This window comes from Rhea americana, unplaced genomic scaffold (genome assembly GCF_003343005.1).
Source record: "Rhea americana isolate MKP2758 unplaced genomic scaffold, rheAme1 scaffold_211, whole genome shotgun sequence".
Taxonomy (NCBI): Eukaryota; Metazoa; Chordata; class Aves; order Rheiformes; family Rheidae; genus Rhea; species Rhea americana.
In genome coordinates, this window is record NW_028186269.1 from 1,446,325 (window position 1) to 1,465,292 (window position 18,968).

Genomic DNA, 18,968 nt, shown 5'->3' on the forward strand with positions numbered 1-18,968 from the left:
ACCGAGTCCAGCCCTTGCCKGTGATGAGGGTGGCTTTATTGGTAGAAGTGAATGTGCACTGATCATATGAAATTGGGAATATTCTCTGACTTTGCCTGGCACATCCAATCAGGAACTATCCAATTCTCTAAGAATTCCTGAAACGGAAGGACTTGCTATATTAGAAGGATTGGATAAGAACATAACTACATAACTCAAATGCAAAATCACTCTTGATGATTTTAAAGAAGAGTCAGAGCTTTCCTGCAAATAGATTTACTCCAAAAATTACCAAAAAAAAGTAACCAGACTGTTTCTCTTTGCATTTAACGAGTTCTGGCCTCATTAAGTGCTACAAAACCCCCATGTTCCTAATACAAAAATTCCTAAAGTAAAAATATCCCACAGTTGAGATTCATTAATTTCATTCAACATGAAGGCTGTTGCAGGGGGAAAAAAAACACTTGGCTGAAACATACATTTAAAAGAAAACATTACGGAAGAGGTGAATAATTTACTCATTTGTTAGTTTGCACTGAAGCCAAACTACAAATCTCWCTCCAAAACAGAACACTCAGAAGTTTGAAACTCAATCTGAACCTACATCTTGCCTTGCAAAACATCCACTTTTCTTCCTTTAAGATTAATTTTAGCTTGAAATTAGTACTTAATAAATTTAGAACAGATTCTCACAGAAGCCAAAATGGCACTGGCTCACTAACTCGCAGGGTCAGTTTTTTCAAATAAAGTGCATGCAAAGTGTTCATCTGACATTTCAAAAAGTGCAGCTAAGTAATGGTTCACAAATTAGGTGTCACTGCATGTACAGTCCTAGCTCAAAGTTCTGGATTTGTGTTTTTGAAGGTATCCACAGACATACAGAATTATCCACAAGCAATTCTGCAGGACCTCACTAACACATTATACTTCCCAGGATAAGCTTCTGCCTGAAAACAGAGATTAAAACTTTGTTATAGCTCTCCCTGTTTTTGTCACTAGTTATGGAGTACCCCTGCCCAGACAATTTAAAGACAGACTATACTATTTTATGCCCCAGGCAGGGACCCAGGCTTGTTACAAGACACAATCAACTCCACACTCTTCAAACTCCATGTCCAAATCAAGAACTGATGGGTAGCTCTAAACAGAACAAGAAGTACAGCAGAACACAGCTCACCTTTTGAGGCTTTTGCAAAGATGCCTACAGCATCTTTGATATGCCTCAGTGCTTGCAGGCCTTCTCTGCTACTTTGGTAAGGTGCAGAGAAATCACTTGTAAAGAAATAAAAATTGTGATCATAAATCAGACAGGAAAAGCACAAGAACCAGCCTGTTCTGTAGCCAGAGGTGTAAAATCTGATTGCATGAGGTGAAGTGCAGAACATAGTCTTGGAGCATCTAGTACCAARCCACCTCTGATTTCTATAGGTAGAGAGGCATTTTCAAAGCAATGCTGATGGAGGAGAGAATCTGTACAAGACAAATCCATTTGCAGCTACCATCAACTTTACCTTAATTATTTTAGAGAGGTAAAATTTAACACTCACACTGAGGAGGGGCCAAGAAGCATGCTTACGCTGTTCTTGTTCAAGTGTACCAAATACTTAGAAATGATGCTAAACTCCTATTGAACACATTGTGCACTTATAACATACAGATACTGAGATTCAGAATAACATTTTAAGAACTATCCATTCCCTAGAGAAGTTAGAAGCCCTATGCACTAAGAGAAACTTGGGCTCCAAGCTCTGAGTACTTTTACATAAAAGCTCATCGTGATCTTCAGTAATTAAGCAATAATTTCCTTTTAAATGTCCTAATTTTGTGTTTTGAATTCTAGATTTAATGATATCATTAAATGCCAAGACAAAATACTTTAGAAGGATAAATTAATACTTTACATTGTCTAAACTGTTACTCTGATGCAACAGAAAATGTTTTAAGATAGTAGGTGATTGCTTTGTTATGTATGAAGTTATCTGTATCTGTAAGGGATATTGCAGATATTTTACATTTGTAACAACAAAGAAAATACTACAAATCAAGCCCAAGAAATTATTCTAGCCTTCTTGAAGAACCTCATGCCAGTATTTTAACCCAACTGAACAACTTAAACTCTACAGAACTTTACAGACTAAGCAGTCCACCATGAACAAAGCAGGATTTTGATAGCTAACTTGGTAGCTATCTGATAAAAATCACTTTAAAAAGTGATCAGTGTTAATTCTTGTAATCCAATGATAACATACCTGGCATGCCTGTAGCAAGACCCTGACCAAAAGCCAAAGCTGGATTTGCTGCTGCAGCTGCTGCAAGTGACTCTGCCTGTTGCCCTTGCTGACTCTGATTAGGAGTAAGCGGGCGCTGAGTTGCTCCAGCACGTAAAACCTACAAAAGATCAATGTGACACTCTTATCACAAGGTGAGGAAAAAAAATCCATTATTTGCTACAAAAGGTCTAGAACAATCGCTTTTTACATACTTGATGTCATTTCACTCTAAATTTAATTTTGCAAACACATTTTTCTTACTGGTTTCAAAGATACATACATATAAAAAGTAACAAAAAGAAACTGGCTTGCTAGCAAATGTAACAATAAAATACCTGCCCTACTCTGGACAACAACTCTCATGTATGTTTCCTCAATGCCAATGAGTATAAAATAATGAAGAAAATCTGAAAAAATGAATTTAAAAATACATCATCCAGATTAACACTTGTTCTTCCCTGACAAATGTTTTGTTTATACCTCTCTTCAGCCAGTTGAACTGAAGCCCGAATGCTTCACAACTTGTAATAACTTATCTAAACAACTGATACTACATTGCCAAAAATGCTGTAAAAATTCATCCACTAAGCTCTAAAAAGTCACCTAACACTCCAACACCAGGGAACGCAAGTTTATTTTATGTCCTGATAGGAAATCTTCGGGAATTATTTGGCTTGAAGAGCAATATAAATCTTACCAAATTAAAGGATTTATATAAACGAAGGTCCGAAAAAATAGGAAAATTTACATTTACAAAGGTACAAATTTCTACAAAATATCATTTTATATGTGATACTTTTTAATCAATTGGATATAAATATGAAAGCAAAAAATGCACAGAAAAAAGGATACACATTCAGTTATCAGAACAATTCACCGAAACAAAATCAGTAGGAAGGAAGCTCCCAGTATAACAGTAAAATGGCAATGGAGTGACTCTGGAACTTCTTCATGGTAACTAAAGATCACTTCCTATATGTTGAAGTCATGAAAATAGCACTGAATTAAATAAAAACATGTGAAAAACATTCAAAAATGTTTCTTTGAGGATCTGCCCAATGCTGGATTATTTTAAGATCTAGGTTTTTCTTTTGGGAAAAAGGCCATCCAATTATACTGTAATATCATAGTAGTTCAAAAATTGCATCTAGAGTAACAACAGGTAAGTATTGTCTAAAAAAAAAGATCATTTAAGAGAAAACAAAATTTCAACAAGTTCTCTTTATTGCCTGCTCTTGATTTGGATGATGTACTACTTGATGTACTATTTTGATACTGTACTACATTATTCCGTTACCGAAAATTTTTCAAGGCAGTCCTCTCCCACGAAACTACAAATTTACTGACAACAACTTCATATTATTTTGCTACTTTTTAAAGACATGGAGAAATGTATAATATTGCTAAATTATTGCTAAATGCAAGTAATTATTAGAAGTGCAAAAAAACAATTCTCTCAGACTTTTAAAAAAAATTCCTCCTGAAATTACTACTCAATCTCTCCCCTACATTAGCTTTTTAGGTTAGTTTCCAGCTTTACATTAACTTTTAAATAACTGTACAGGCAGAATGAGCTAGACAGATTTAAACAAAACACAAAACCAGTTCCTTGAATCTGCTTGCTATGTACTTTTTTTTTTTTTTTTAAAAAAAGTTGAGATTGTAAAATAAGCCAGATATACTTACTGTGTAATAAATGAATTTTAAAATATACAATAATTAGTAATGTAATGAAATTGAGAAACAAAAAAAAAAAATCAATCAGTAAACTCTAACATTCACTTTTTACATAATTTAAATGTTGTGTTCCACCAAATATTATATTTTCTACATGTTAATCTTCTATAGATTGATATATAAAATTTAAAGGTAAGACTTTAAACACACATCTCCTTTATCTGAAGGACGTACCGGTTGCTGTCCCTGTTGTGCTTGTGATGCTGCTTGCTGATTTGCTGTGGTATTTGCTGCTGCAGCTTGCTGCTGAAATAAATTGGCTGGATACACCCCCCATGGAACACCGTAATACTGAGGAGGAACCACAGCAGGACCTAAACCCAGAAAACATTAATCTATTTATTGAAGTTGGTTAAAATAATTGCTTGTATTGTTTATAGTATCACTCATGATCTATCTTCTGAGCATCAAAATTGAAAGCAGTATTAAAAAATACAGAAATTCTTATGCTACTCAAAGAGACAGATAAACACGAATGGGAAAAATTTAAAGCATTCATAAAACCATACTTTCCTTATGTAAAAATAAGTATCTGTGGAGACTCAGGTGATAAAGGAAAACTTAYGCAAGTCCTGTCAGTAACCAAAACTTATGTATCATTCAAAGTCAATTTCTATACGTGGAAAAAGATCAGTTCAGAGAAGGAAATGAATAAATAAATAAATAAATCATAGAACGAAGCAAATCCATCCTCCTGGTAGTTAAAATATTGAAGATTTAGACCACAAATACTCCTCCATTTTGTATACTTCTTCCGCATACAAACAGAACTACTCCTTCTGCCTCCTCTTCCTGCTAGGTCACACTCTTCAGAACAGGCTTAATCTTGTACATTTATCTCATTCAGTCTATTGATAAAAACAAGCCCTAGAAGGCCAAGTTCTGCATAACATTGTATTGTACACATCATGTACTGTGTACACATAACTTGTCATTATTTCTACTGTCTTTCCTGTGAAACAGTCAACTAGAAATCTARTATTTTTCAAAATATTAAACAAACATGAACACTAAGCTGGGACTTGAATACTCATATATTGCTGTTTTACAGCAATATTTATTTACTTTATAAAAGATTCTCATGGGTTTGGGGTTTCTCTGTTGCTAGCTTGACTCTTTTTGAAAATAATACATATTCCTAACATCAGACCCAACCTTAATAAGGAAAAACTTTTATAACAGAAGAAAACTGACTGCTGCATGTAAAATACTCATTTTGAATATTTCTTTAAGAATTTTAAGAAGATCAGCACTCCTTTAGGCTTTACAACAAAAAAAATTCAAAACTGCAAATATTAGTTTGCCTACAAATACCTCCCTCCTAGAAATATATTTACATCAAGAATAAAGAGAACAAACAGGATGGATTTCAACTTTTTTTCTAATTCTAATTTCTAATTCTAGTCAGTAAAATCATCACGATAGACACTAGAAAATGGATTATTTACCTGCTAGGGTGGCTGCTGCAGCTAATCCAGCTGCAGTATACGGGTCAGTACCTGGAGGAGCAGCACTGATAATGTATGGGTTTGGCACAAAAGCAGCTGGAGCCAAGCCTGCTGAGAATACGCCTGCTATATTAATAAACAGAGTTCAGTTATAGCTAACACACTTAGCAAGCTGTATCACAGTAAAGTCAACCAGATCACAAAGCACATCTATTAAACAAGAAATGTTTATACTTTGGAACTAAGAGCAGACACAAGATTGCAGAAGTTGGCACTTGCCTCTCTTCTCACCAACCCCTTCTTACTGCTCCCAAAGCCTAACAGCTTTGAGTTGCTGGCCTACAGACTCCATGTCCGTTTTTACCATGCATGTACTATCCACCTGTGTGCAGAACCAATTACTCAAAGTGGAGTTTTCCTCAGTCAACTATAGCCACCTACATATTATACAAGTCTTACAACTAAATCCGTATCAGGAATCTAGTGTCTTCACAGACACTTCACAGTGCATCAAACAGAATGAATCACTTGCTAGAGATACCAATCTGTTCCAGTGACAATCAAAAAAAAAAAAACCCAAACAGATAGCTTAAATGCAATAATTGGCTTTCAAACAGCAAGTTACAAGATCCCACTTTCAAGCATCTGAACTTGCCAAAAGGTGCACAGTGAGAAAAGACAACTAGCAGAACTCAGTCATGAAATAGAGCATTGCTGTCCAGTTTCCCTTTAGCCAGGTTTATGTAGTTTTTACAGCACTGAGGTCACTGACTATTTAAGCAAGGGCCACATAAACTATGTTCCTCCTTACAGTAAGGAGTTTCTCATTGAATTTCTATTAACATGTATATAGAAGATACTGCATTTCAAAGAGGCAAAATGTAACTGATTAGCTCAATCAACTTTAAAAACAAACGAACCCACCCAAGCCCACAAGGTAAGGGCTGCTTTGCGGTTTGGAAGTCAAAGAAAGCGTAAGACAAGACTGAGGTCTCACAGAAATCCCTCTGTCTGCCACACTCCCAGCTCGAAACCTATATTAGTCAGCTATCTAGCACTGAAGAGCTACCTCTCTATCACTTTTAAACCCAAGCTACAGGCTGCCAATCCCTGTCTGAATAGGCCAGATAAAATCTGGCTAAATAAGCTCATAGAGAAACTTAACCTTCACCTTATCATAGAGCACAAGACAGGTCCCTTTTGAGATTCTGGTTTTTATTTCTTTCTGTCATCTTGACAACTTGCTTTCCTCACAGCAAAAGTACAAAGATGCACACACCTCAGCAGTCAAGTGCTGAAAATGTCTGGGGGAGAGTCATAAGAGCAGGAATTTTTAAATCTGCTCTAAGGTGCCAGAATCTGAGAAGCTCTCTTCCCTAAATGAGTAATTACTACTGTGCTCCACCCCTTCCAAAAATACACGGCCTCCCTATGCTGGCTCAAGCTCTGGAGAAAACCGATTACACTGTTACTGAAATACAGTCTGTGTTGAGCACCAAGAACTTTATGCACTTAATTCATTCACTGGACTATTTAGAAAGGACAGCAAAAATTCTTGCTAAAAAATAATTCCACCACAGTGCAGGGTATGCCCAGGAATAATGTACTATCTGTTTAAAAGATACTATTAACAAGTAAGAAACAATTCCTTAATGCAAACAATAAAACTGACATAAAATTCTTACTATACAATAGTTTTAACCGGATTATCATAAATATTAAATTGTGCAATATAACAGTCATATTTGTTATTATTTGTAGATAAAGCTACTGTTTCTACTTTCTATAGCAGAAAAGCTTTGATAGAAGAAACGTCAAACAATATTCTCTCATCAGTAATTGTACATAAGCAAAAGTAATTTCCATTTCTTTGCATACAACAGGTCAAAGTAGGCAAAAAAATTACATAAAACAAAATCTGAAAACATCTGACATTCTCTAAAGATAGAACAGTTTTATGTAGTCATTCTTAGTAGCTTTAAAAAACACCACTAAAAACGTGCCAATTGATCAATACCTATTTGAATTAGATGACAAAAGTTAGTATGTTACTTTAGTATGACTTTAATTTTGCCATCAATACCTACCACATTTTACAAAATCCTCACCTATGTGTGGCTGCTGAGCTGCAGCCAGTGCGTATTGCTGCTGCTGGGCTGCTGTTAACTGTTGAACAGTCAGAGCATTAGTCCTCTGGAAAAGCTATTAGAAAAAAAGGAAGCATTTAAATTCTCAAGTCAGGGTTAAAATTTACTGGGATTTACTTAGAGAAAGAGATTTTAAAACCAAATTTCTATCTGAAAAAATTACTCACCTGGAAAACTTAAAATAGTGGTATGTAATTTATATATAAATTTATTTGCCTTTGACTATGTCACAGATATTTAACCAAATGAAATATATTAAGAATTATAGGTGTAAGTCAGTGATTATAGAAGAGGAGAAAACACAACTTCAAGGACCAATTAGGGATGTTGTCAAGTCCAGTACTAACCTGCTGTTGAGAATTGTAGTCAAAAAGTCCTACAGTAGCTCCTGAAGAGTCCATTTGTACCTGATTGCCAGGATAATCAAATTGTAGAGAATCAAGACCAACTTGTTCCATGGCATCCAGATTCTGATTTTCTGGGTTTGAAAATTCTTCTACAAGAGGCTTGTGGGTTGCAGGATTGGGAAGTGGACCTAATCCCTCTGTGGTGCTAGGATTGGGACACAAGCGCTCAGCTACTTCCGTTGGGGAAGCTTGTCGACTTCCAGGGGTACGACTGTATAGAAGAAATTCAAGACAGACTCTTACAGCCTTTTAATTAAAAAAAAAAAAAGAAAAAAAAAAGAAAAAAGTCTACAGAAACAGTATTCCTATTTAAAAAGGACTTCTGAACTCAAGACTTTACAAATGCAAACAAGACAGACTGATTTCAGTAATTCTAACCAGCATGCACTGATTGCTCAAGATAAAGGATGTGTTTTGTTTCAGAGTATTTAAAACAAAAATAAACCCCAAAAATTTCAGACCATAGAGACACCATAAGGAAAAAACTCCATCTTTCAGGCTATTCTGAGTGAAATTGAATGAACAGTGGTTACCTTTAACTTTTGTGAAGGCTCTTTATTGCCTTTTGGGAATGACATGAATTATAAAATACATTGAGGAAAAATAGAAAAAAACAGCTAAGCAGATCGCATACAAAAGGAGAGGAAAAGAAACAAAACACTAACTGCAAAAAGACAAACAAAATACAATGAACATCTTTCAAATTCCAAAAGCAAGCAGAAAACTTCTCATATTTCTATCTAAAATGAACTAATCATCTTTCATATAGTAGTTGACTAAAGTATTTCATGTTCTGCTCCGCTTGTTTAGTAGACACCAGATTAATGCTCAGAAAAAAAAGCGTTCCTAATACAATCCCATCAATTCTCTCTCAGCTTGTCTAAGAATAAAGATAGCCTGCTTTTACAGAGGAAAACCTTTAAGATAGAGCAAGAGGTACGCGTTGATTTCTTCTGACAGGTAGGAAGACAAATGTACTCAGCTAGAAATCATTTAATATGCTAAAAATCTGAATTATTTTTGATTTTTCAGAATTAAAGGGTCTATACCAGGAGCACATTGCCGGATTAGTGTAGTGCACTATTCATTCTAGGACAAACATAGCTTAAGTACTATCTGTTCTCTTCCTACAGGACTCCCGAGCTGAATTCGCTTTTACTGAATCAAGCATTAAGAACAACGCAGAGAAATCTGCTAGTACATATGTATTTTTATAGTATCAACTCCAAAGACAGTACAGTTAGAAAGCAGGCTTCTAGTAAGCTCAGTAAACAATACTGTATGCTTTATTACTTTGAAAGAGTTTCAATGCAAAACAGCGTTTTGAGTTTAGCAAAGAATTAGTTTGCAACAGTCATCTAGGCTATAATCTAAGATGCCTAGCTAGAAACCAAATCTTGTTCAAAAGTATAATTCAGATGTTAAAAATCATTAAACATTCCTCATTTGTCCCCCATAACACACAGTATTCAACAAAATCAAGAACAAAAGGAAAAAGGCAGTTATTTCATTACACGCTTGGGAGGGGAGGAACCCCACACCTGTAAATAAGTACAATAAAATACATGGAGAAGGACAGGACAACTTTTTTCTTAATAGCTATGTTTACCTAATATATATCGCTTCTTATATTGGTGCTGTTCTGTTGCTATAGTTAAAGTTGTGTTAATACTTCAATTATAAACCTCTGTTTGGAGGGAGTTATCACACCACTTCATATGGGCCATTTAAGTTAGATGGCCTTGCTTTTTGAAACACTGATTGACTTTGGATGCTTTTTTGCACTTGTATTAAAGGGAGTAATTACTAAACTTTACGAAAGCACTTTAGCAAGCAACTATTTTAAAACTGAAATTTCCGGTAAAGAAAATTAGGACAAAAAAAAGTATTCTACATTTTCAACATGCAATACTGAAATTATGGAAATCAACTGCATTTATTTTGAATATTGTAGCATGCATCTGAAAAACTATTTTAAGCTCTGTAATAAGCTTAGTATTATATTCTTGTCAATAACATGTCTCRAAAAATAGACCTTAAGAATCCCTCCTTAGCCATAGGTAATAACATTTGTTTAAAAGGGTAGGAAATACATGTGGGATTCAAACATGCATTTTTGATATACTGGCTCAATCATAAACTAATGAAACCACAACTATTCAGTTATGATCATCACATTAATATGTTTTTATGAGCAACAATGATTTTCTAGTTTTGTAAATTTTTCTATATGACAGTTATAAATGCATCACATTTAAAAATCAGAAAGATCAGTCCTTCAAAAATACTCAATTTAAAATCCAGTTTAGTATTAGGAAAGCAGGCTGGCTCTGCATAAGTTCATAGTTCAAAATCAAGTTTGGTCCAAATTTTTTCAAAGAAAACAACCAAACCACAACACCATTCTACACTGTGGATAGATGACAGTTAACTGTGTGAATAGGTAAACAGATCATTTCTTCTTAATCAAATAACTAGTTTCTACAAAGATTTTTTGGAGAAATAATTGTGTTAGGGAATACTACCCACTAGCGAAGTTAGAAAGTAGATTAAAATTCAGCAGGACTAATTCCCTACAACAACAGTCCAATGCAAGAGTTAAAGTATTAAAAAGAAGCAGAGAGAAAGGAATTTATAAGGGTGAAGATTTTCATTCCTCTTTTAATTCACCCCATTTTGTAGGTGATTGTTTACTTTGAAGAACTACTAAGATGAATTTATCTCACAAAAGGTAACACACACGCTAATGACATCTTAAGAAACATGTGGCACAGCAGGAAAGGGAGACGTGAGATAAGAAGACTCAATCTGCAGCTGGATAATGTTTAAAGCTGACACACAAACCAGAACTGTAATAATGCCTTAAGAGACATGCTTGTCYTCTTGAGAAACAGTTAAAAGCTTACTTAAAATCTTTGCAATCGGCCTCCATTCCATTTGGCAAACCTCTGCCATTTATTTTAGTAACATCCTCATCATCTCCTTGTTTAAGATCTCTGTTTTTGTCCTCCTCAAATGGAGAAGCCTTGCCTTTCTGATCTCCTTTCTCAGGTCCATCTGTTTCAGCATCTCTAGTGCCCTGAGGAAAAAGAATCTGTTTGATTCTGAATATTGAACAGAACACAATAGGAGCACCACAAGGTGACCTAATTCTACACTATAGTGCACGTAAACAATACAACATTTTATTTTCAAATAAATTGCATTTGGTGGGTAACTTGGTCATCAAGTTTCAACCACATGCAATTAATAACTGCCAAAAGGTGAAAAGGAATGCCAGGATTTATAATGGAAGAGCTAACTCAACCTTAACTATAGCGGTGCTGTTAAAGCAGTAACACCTCAAATTAGATTAATTTTTTTATACAGTTAAAATTTCCAGTACAAAACCCCCTTATTAGAACAACAGAAAAGAAAGACCTAAAATAAAGGCCATCATACACTTAATTAAATAATTTGCATTCTTTCTCCTACCTTGATTTAATGGTATTAGTTAAGTATTATTTTTAAGACAGCTATTTACTCAAGATTCCCAAACCATTTCCCTCTGATCTCTCCACATTACACCCCTCCAACCAAGGAAGGCAGGCAGATACCAACTACATACTTCCTTAGCTAAGGAGAAAAGATAAGCAATAAAAATGGACAAGTAAAGTAGAAACTATAAGCATGTAAAACAGTAAGGCTGTAGCAGGTAACTATGCAAGCTTAACACACTATATTACTTACAAAAGCTCCTTTCCTAAACCGAGAATCCAATTTATCAGCTGGAGAGGAACTTAACACATATTCTACCATGCTCACTCCAAGGCCACCACTTTCTGATCGTGGAGACAATACAGCATTTACTTCACTGTTTCCATGAAAACCCTGTCCAGGCTTTCTCTGTACCATAATAGGTTGGGACATAGAATGGTCTGTCAAAAAAAAAAAAAAAATTAAAAAAAATACATAAAGTTGTTTTACATCAAACATACCTTGTAATGCTCATGTGGCATACTAGTTATCACCAGTCTTTCGGCCTGCAATGTATGTGAAAGTGCACACATGTTTTCCAGATATAAAAAAAAAAAAAAAATTAAAAAAATACATATATACACATATACACACACACACAAACCCTGTTTATTTTACTTTTGAATAAAACTTGTATTTCTTTCACATTACAGAGGCAATATTAAATATCACCAAAATTAAAACATTCTAATTCCAGTTTCAAGAAGTGTTAGTGGCATGAAACAACCAACTCCAAGTACACATTTTCAGAATTAAAATGAAAGGAAATCCAAATTTAATACAAAATTTTGTAACACTAACATTTACAACAATATTTTATTTTGAAACAAAATTTTGTGAGCAGAAATGACTCATTCAGTCACTTACGAGGAGTTCCCCATGCAGTCTCTCTCCACTCATCACCAAGGAATATGCCTTTTTGCCCATCTTTTGCTGAATCATCAGGTTCCCAAAACTTTTTGGCAGGTAAAAGCTATTTAAATAAGGAAAATTTCTTTGTTTAAAATGTGCATATAAAAATAGCAAAAAAATCCATGTAATTAAAAGGGTAATTATGTTAGATTATATTATATTAATATATTAATCAGCTGCACATAAAGAAGCACATTATAGTTAAGTAATAATTGGAAAAACCCAGAGGTCAAGTTCTGCTACTGAAGCAGAAGCTGCATGAAGCAACTGCTCAAAATGATCCCTACAAGACTGAAATTCTGAAGGTATCAGAAAAGATGCATAATATAGAAGTAGCTAAGAAAGCTAATCAAATTAATCCCAGTATTAAACCAAGCCAATTCTCTCAGAAAAGTTATCATTTCTAAATGTAAAACTGCCTTCTTTATATTTCGGCTCAAAAACTTGACTTTAAACAATACTATGATGATAATAAGAAACAGAAGATCACTATGGATATGCTCATTACAAACCAGTGACCTTCACATTTGAGTTCCATGTGCCAAACAATTCATTCAGCTTCACGATTTTCTCGTTACTTTTTTTCCTTTAAAATATTGGTATCAGAATCGCCATTTGTACTGTCCTTGAGAGCAAAAGGCTTAGCATGATATTATAGAAGTATCACACAAAAAAACCCATAGTCAGCATTCTTACCGTTCTTACTCTTCTACTTTACTATTTTTATCTCTCTAACTTTTAACATGAACAGCAGTATAACTAGATACGTAATTGAAACATTGTATTCTCAGGTTGGATGTTATGCACTATACAAGACCCATCAACAGAATTTACAATGAAAACAGTAACTTGCAAAAAATATGGAAAAGCTTTGAGGAAAGCACCTTAACCTATTGTACTTGGCAATACGTAACATTTTATTTAAAATTTTAGATTTTGTGCATATAGAAAAAATGCAATCTGAGAGAAYTGTTTTCTGAAGTTTGTAGACAGTAAAAGCATACATTTTTGTCTTCCTGTTAATTGAAATCACAATTAACAGAACTGTTCTCAACTTCATAGCTGCTTTATAATATGAGCCTGATGAAACCACTAGCAAGACTCAGTCTTTTCAATAGATATTGCTTAATCTYGCATTGAAACAGTTTGTGAAAAGGGCTTAAAGAAAAAAAGATTGCCATTAGCAGTCACAACACTAACAATGAAACAAACCCGCTCGAGGGAGCTCCTCTTTTATAATCCCAGGACTGACAATTCAAGTTTTCCGTTTCCCAAAAGGCTTATCAGGAACAAAATATTTGTAACCAGTTAAGCTACATACTTAAAATTCCTGTGTTTCTTACAGCAAAATTTCTTTACCACAAAAGGATGGGTGAAAACCAACAGTCAAAGCTCAACAAAACTCTTTAGAGGAGAGTACTATGCTTGTAGCAGCATTACAATATCATGACACATGCTGACAAAGACATCGATCTCTTAATTCACGTGTCAGAATCCCCACCAGATGCAAACATATTCAGGAAACACCAGGTCATAAGTTTTCTGTGAATTTAAAAATGGATGTAGCTAGCCGTCAGAATTTAGAAATACATCCATGGAGTCATACAACAACTACTCAACCAAAAAGCAATAGGTTATAAATACGAAATCAAATCTAGACAATCCAGCAATTCTTTCTAGGCTTACATTGTACTGAGTTTGCATTASTACTTATTTTAATTTTACAGGCTAGTGGTAGGAAAAAAGCAAACATTTCATGACATCTATGAAACTTCAGGTTTGAGAAAGGGAAACAGAATGACATTATTTTAAATGTGCTCTAACAAAATTCAGATGTTTCCAGCAAAGATTAGAGCTACGAAAAATGCAAATGTGAAGGTCAGAGCAAAACAGATGAAGTATCTTTGGTCATAAAATTAACTGCACTTTCTAGTATATTTACCTGATATTGGACCGCAATTTTTAAATGCCATTATCTGACAGATGTTCAGATAATAAGAGCAATAAGCAAATTTAAATAGAATACATCTCAATACTGTTTTTATTCCAAAATTCATTTGTAGGATTTCTGTCAACAGACTGCTTGCTGCTAGAAAAGTGTAATAATTTTCCCAGGCAAAAGTATAATGAAAACCCTTTTTAAAATTTAGAATTTTAAAACTGCTTAATCTAAAATTCCAAATAGATATATTCAGTTGCCTAAGATAATACACACTCAGGTACACAAGCATCTTTAATAAGATATAACGAATCATCTGGACTTTAAGAGGCTGTAATTAAACTGTATGCAATTTAAGATCAGATAGCTTCATAAGGAAAGGGTTAAGTTTCACACAATCAAGAAGTCCTTCAAACATATGAACAGATTGAATTTGACTAAGTTTGCAGATCTGAATCTCCCGGAAGGCTACCAGGCTGACCTGGATCTTTTTTGACAGCTGACAGGTATGGCATATACCGCTTTTTAAGGGATGATMTACTCTGACTTGCCACACAAATGAATAGCCCTAAGAGTTGTGGAGTATCTTGCAGAACTCAAAAACTTGGAGGAAAAATAAGTATGTTCACAGACAAAAACAATTTATTTGGTTAGTTGTAGTGGACAGAATCAAGATCCCAAGCCTTCAAAAATTATATAAAACAAACCTGTGATCATCTTGCTTTATCTTTAGTGATACACCTTTTGTTCAGTATTTCCTGTACGTAATCCAATAATTTGTAGTTGAAGAGAAGTGTTACAAAAATACATCCAAACTTGATTCAAAATAATGGGAAAAATTGCCATCTTTCCTACTACACTCTTTCAATAGAAGATCGTGTCTTCCAATAGAACAGTCATTTTCAATATTGGTATCAATTCCTGTTACRTGTCTGCTAGAACAAAGCCTTTTTTAAGTACAGATAATAATTATACTAAAGCTGCCTCTTAATTGGCTCTCCAATAAGCAACTGCATAGTCTCGACTACTGGGTCTTAAATTAAGGTGAGTTTTGGGGGAGGGGGGTTATTTTTATTATTATTATTTTAATATCAGAAGTCATTGCTATGAAGTTCTGACACCAGAAATGGACATAGTGTTCCTAAAGTGAAATTTGTRTATGTGTTGAGGCTCCTTTTAAGGTTTCTCTAAGAGTAGGCATTATTAAAAGATTAAGTTTTACATTCTGTTTGGCAATTAATTTTATGTATGCCTGCAGTAGGTCAGCATAGAGGTCCCAAAGCCCATTATGCTGGCTTTGATGACAAAGCCTGTAGATGCCTAGAGAAGGAGCAGCAATATTCATCCGCATTTCCTCAGAATATCATCCTGACAGCTCAGATGGACAGTTTAGCTAGAGGATTTCTGTTACATATTATTTCCAGTACCTGTTATGGTATCACAAAAAACAAATTCCGTACTATTTTCCTTCACATTACCACATGGCAGAGAAACTAGCTTAAGTAGCTTCAGCTTTAACAATAATGTGAAAAATACGACTTAACAGTCTTTTAATGTCTAGAAATACCGAACCCCAATTACAACAGCAATAGAGACCAAGAAGCATTAGAATTATGAACAAAAAATGAAGTTCAGTTCAGAGAAAACCTTATCTAGACAGAAATTGAGGAAGGAAAAAACCATTCAATAGCTAGAAGTGTATCTCTTGAAATCACCTCCCTTTCAAATCTTTCAAAGTAGGCAGAAGACAGCACCTAAGAATGTACCAGTTCTTTTTCACATGGGTATATATGAGGCTATTTCCTTTAATATTGTGAAARGTTATAAAGTAACCAAAAGGCAGCCATAACTGCCATGGAATCTGTTCCCTAACTTCATTATTGCCTTGCAATACATTAAGAAAATTGAGGAGATCAACCCAGCTATCTGAACTATCAGATAGCTACCAGCTATCTGATTGTATTAAAATCAAGATGCTTGGAAGACACTGTTAAAACAAAGACAAATCTGTTAAGTGCAGGGCCACAACATGTCATATTCAAGTTCTGATACTATTCTATTGAACTAGAACTCTGCTTTGTTTCCAACATCTTTACAGATCTGCAAAATACCAAGAAAAGACATGAACAAATTATAATCAGTACAGAAACATCTCCTTCTGTCTCAGGTAACCCAAAACCAGAAAATTTGCTCAATTTAATCATCAGGTATTTCTGCCATTCTTCACCTCCACTACTACCAATCCTTCAGAGTACTTTGTGGATAGCAAGAGAACAAACTCCAGACAATCTTACTTATTCACTCTATCACAATGGTGGTACTATGGTAGCACCCTTGCCTTTCAAAATGAATTCTCCCTTATTTCTGGAGAAGTGAGAAACATATCCAGTGTGGCTGCTCATAATGGGGCTAAAGAATGGGGTTACATCTGTTACTGCTATTTCAAACGAGAGATAATTCAATAGAGTCAATATGGGACCTTGGAYGAAGCAAAATTTGCTGTCAAGTCAACTGACCGGTTGAATACTTCATGAAAAGTCAGAAAAAAAATATGCGAACAGCTCAAGTAACATGTGTGAGGCTAGATAAGTTCAGCAACAACAACATGACATTTGTTTTTCATCAATAAATTATGCATTCCATAAAGATCACAATCCTATATTTTTTAAGAAAATTAAGGTAAAATATTGTTACTGATTTGATTATGAAAAAGCTTTATTTAATGCCCTGCAAAGCAACTGGATCAGTATTTGAAATCTTCACATGTATGGATCAGTATTTGAAAACTTCACGTGTRTTTATCTCATTATCATGTCCTGTCATGACAAGTGGATCCCCAATACATGTGGATTACTTTCTAAACTTTTCAGGTCCTTCAAAGGCAGACTTAGAAAAATCAAACAAACAAATAAAAAGAAAAACAAACAACCCCCCCACCTTCTTCTACCTAGCTATACTACACAGTAAAATCATTCATGATGGTTAAGGTCTTCTTTTAAGGAAGCACCAGCACTAAAGGTATAGTAAGTTATACATCTCTGCTCCTTTTCTGGAATCAATATGCTTCACATACTCCAGTCTCCATGGCTGGTCAGGTGGTAATTGTTTCACTAGCATAGATACAGTGGCACTGAAAATATGCCTCATTTCATAGAATTGCACTAAACTTCAAAGAAATAATAGTGGTATCTCGCCACCTCTATCAGGTATCTAAGAAGCCTGACACGGTAACACAGGAGCTCCACTCACAAATCATCCTAGTACTCTTGGCAAGCTAGTCATTTAATCTTCACCTTGCACAGAAGTCTTCAGTTGTCTGACCATCTTAAGAAGAGTTCTTTACTAAATAAGTATCATTTATGATTTCTTACATCATATCAAAATTTCCAAATCAACTAGATCTTCTGTATTATACAAATAATTACCTCTCCCATTCCCCGAGATTCTAGGGCAAGAGCTTGAAACTCATGATTCATCTCATCCACAGAACAAACCTGCAAGAAAAAAGTTAACAATCTGTTATATAGGCAAATATATTTTCTAAAGTTAAGCACTTACTCTGAAAAAATTTTACCAGATTTTTAACAATTCAGAGCACACAACATTTGTTGCCCAATCTAGGCTGAACGTGAGCTTAGACTTCACAAATGAGTACAGACAGTGACCAATTTTAATGAATCATGGTAATATGTAACACATAAGTCAATTTCAAAGAAAGATTTAAAAATTATAAGCTGTATGAATTAGAGCGGACAGCCACCACAGGAAAAAAAATACAGTATTATATTTGCAGCAAGTGCAAACAAGTGAAATTGAAGATTTGTGCCTACAAGTACTTTGGAAATGAAATGACCTCTTGCACACAATGTTACCGAGTACACTTAACAGCATATGTAAAGAAAAGCTCACAAAAGCTACTAGTAACTGACTGCAGTATCACACCTTCTCTTCCTTTCTTCCAGAAAATAGCACTCTTCCTCTACGCATGTCTCTTTTTTAAATAGAAAAGGTATATTACTACAGCAAGACTTCCTACTATGACAAACAACCTCCTTCTCCATAGCACACATACAGTGCACTAGGTGTATCCTTTCCTGAGAAAATGATCTCTATAAGGAACTTTCAAAACCATGATGAATTTAGAAAAAAAAAAAAAAAAAGAAACAAAATTAGGAAATCTAAAGCTATTCCTCCTCTGGCCTCTCAACAGTAAGCTGCAGCAGGATAAAATAATGCAAAATTAAAAAAAACAATGCCTTAAGTTTGAAAAAACATGAAAATTTTAGATTACTCTTATAAGGTCAGTCTCTCCCAAGGGGCTAGTTCCATCTCCAACAAATTTTACATGGGTATTTTTTCCAAGTACATTAATATTGCATATAAGTTGCATTCTCTATACAACATTTATTTGACATGGTATACAACTGCAGTTTTTACTCCGTATCTTTCATTTCTTCTGATCCCTATGCTTGACTATAATATATCAAAAAAAGTAAATCCACCTCTGTGTTAGCAATTGTAACAAGAGAAAGCAACCCATACAGCCAATACCAAGTTAAGACCACTTTGTGGRAAATACTCAAAACCAGGCCAAGAAACAATTGTTTTGGTAG

General features: G+C 34.6%; 1 protein-coding gene across 8 annotated transcripts in view; it reads right to left on the bottom strand.

The window, feature by feature from the left end:
- The window catches only part of PUM2 (pumilio RNA binding family member 2), a 67,743-nt gene that overhangs the window by 30,394 nt on the left and 18,381 nt on the right, over positions 1 to 18,968 (bottom strand). For 6 of the 8 annotated variants that reach the window (XM_085304886.1, XM_085304885.1, XM_085304883.1 and 3 more), the window contains exons 2-10: positions 17,781 to 17,849; positions 12,372 to 12,477; positions 11,718 to 11,905; positions 10,895 to 11,067; positions 7,929 to 8,199; positions 7,543 to 7,636; positions 5,435 to 5,560; positions 4,161 to 4,300; positions 2,229 to 2,367 (exon numbers count right to left, since the gene is read on the bottom strand). In XM_085304886.1, the coding sequence (XP_085161012.1) occupies positions 2,229 to 2,367; positions 4,161 to 4,300; positions 5,435 to 5,560; positions 7,543 to 7,636; positions 7,929 to 8,199; positions 10,895 to 11,067; positions 11,718 to 11,905; positions 12,372 to 12,477; positions 17,781 to 17,849 (1,306 nt within the window). The remainder of the gene's footprint in view (positions 1 to 2,228; positions 2,368 to 4,160; positions 4,301 to 5,434; positions 5,561 to 7,542; positions 7,637 to 7,928; positions 8,200 to 10,894; positions 11,068 to 11,717; positions 11,906 to 12,371; positions 12,478 to 17,780; positions 17,850 to 18,968) is intronic. The other 2 variants (XM_085304884.1, XM_085304882.1) reach the window with 1 other exon arrangement.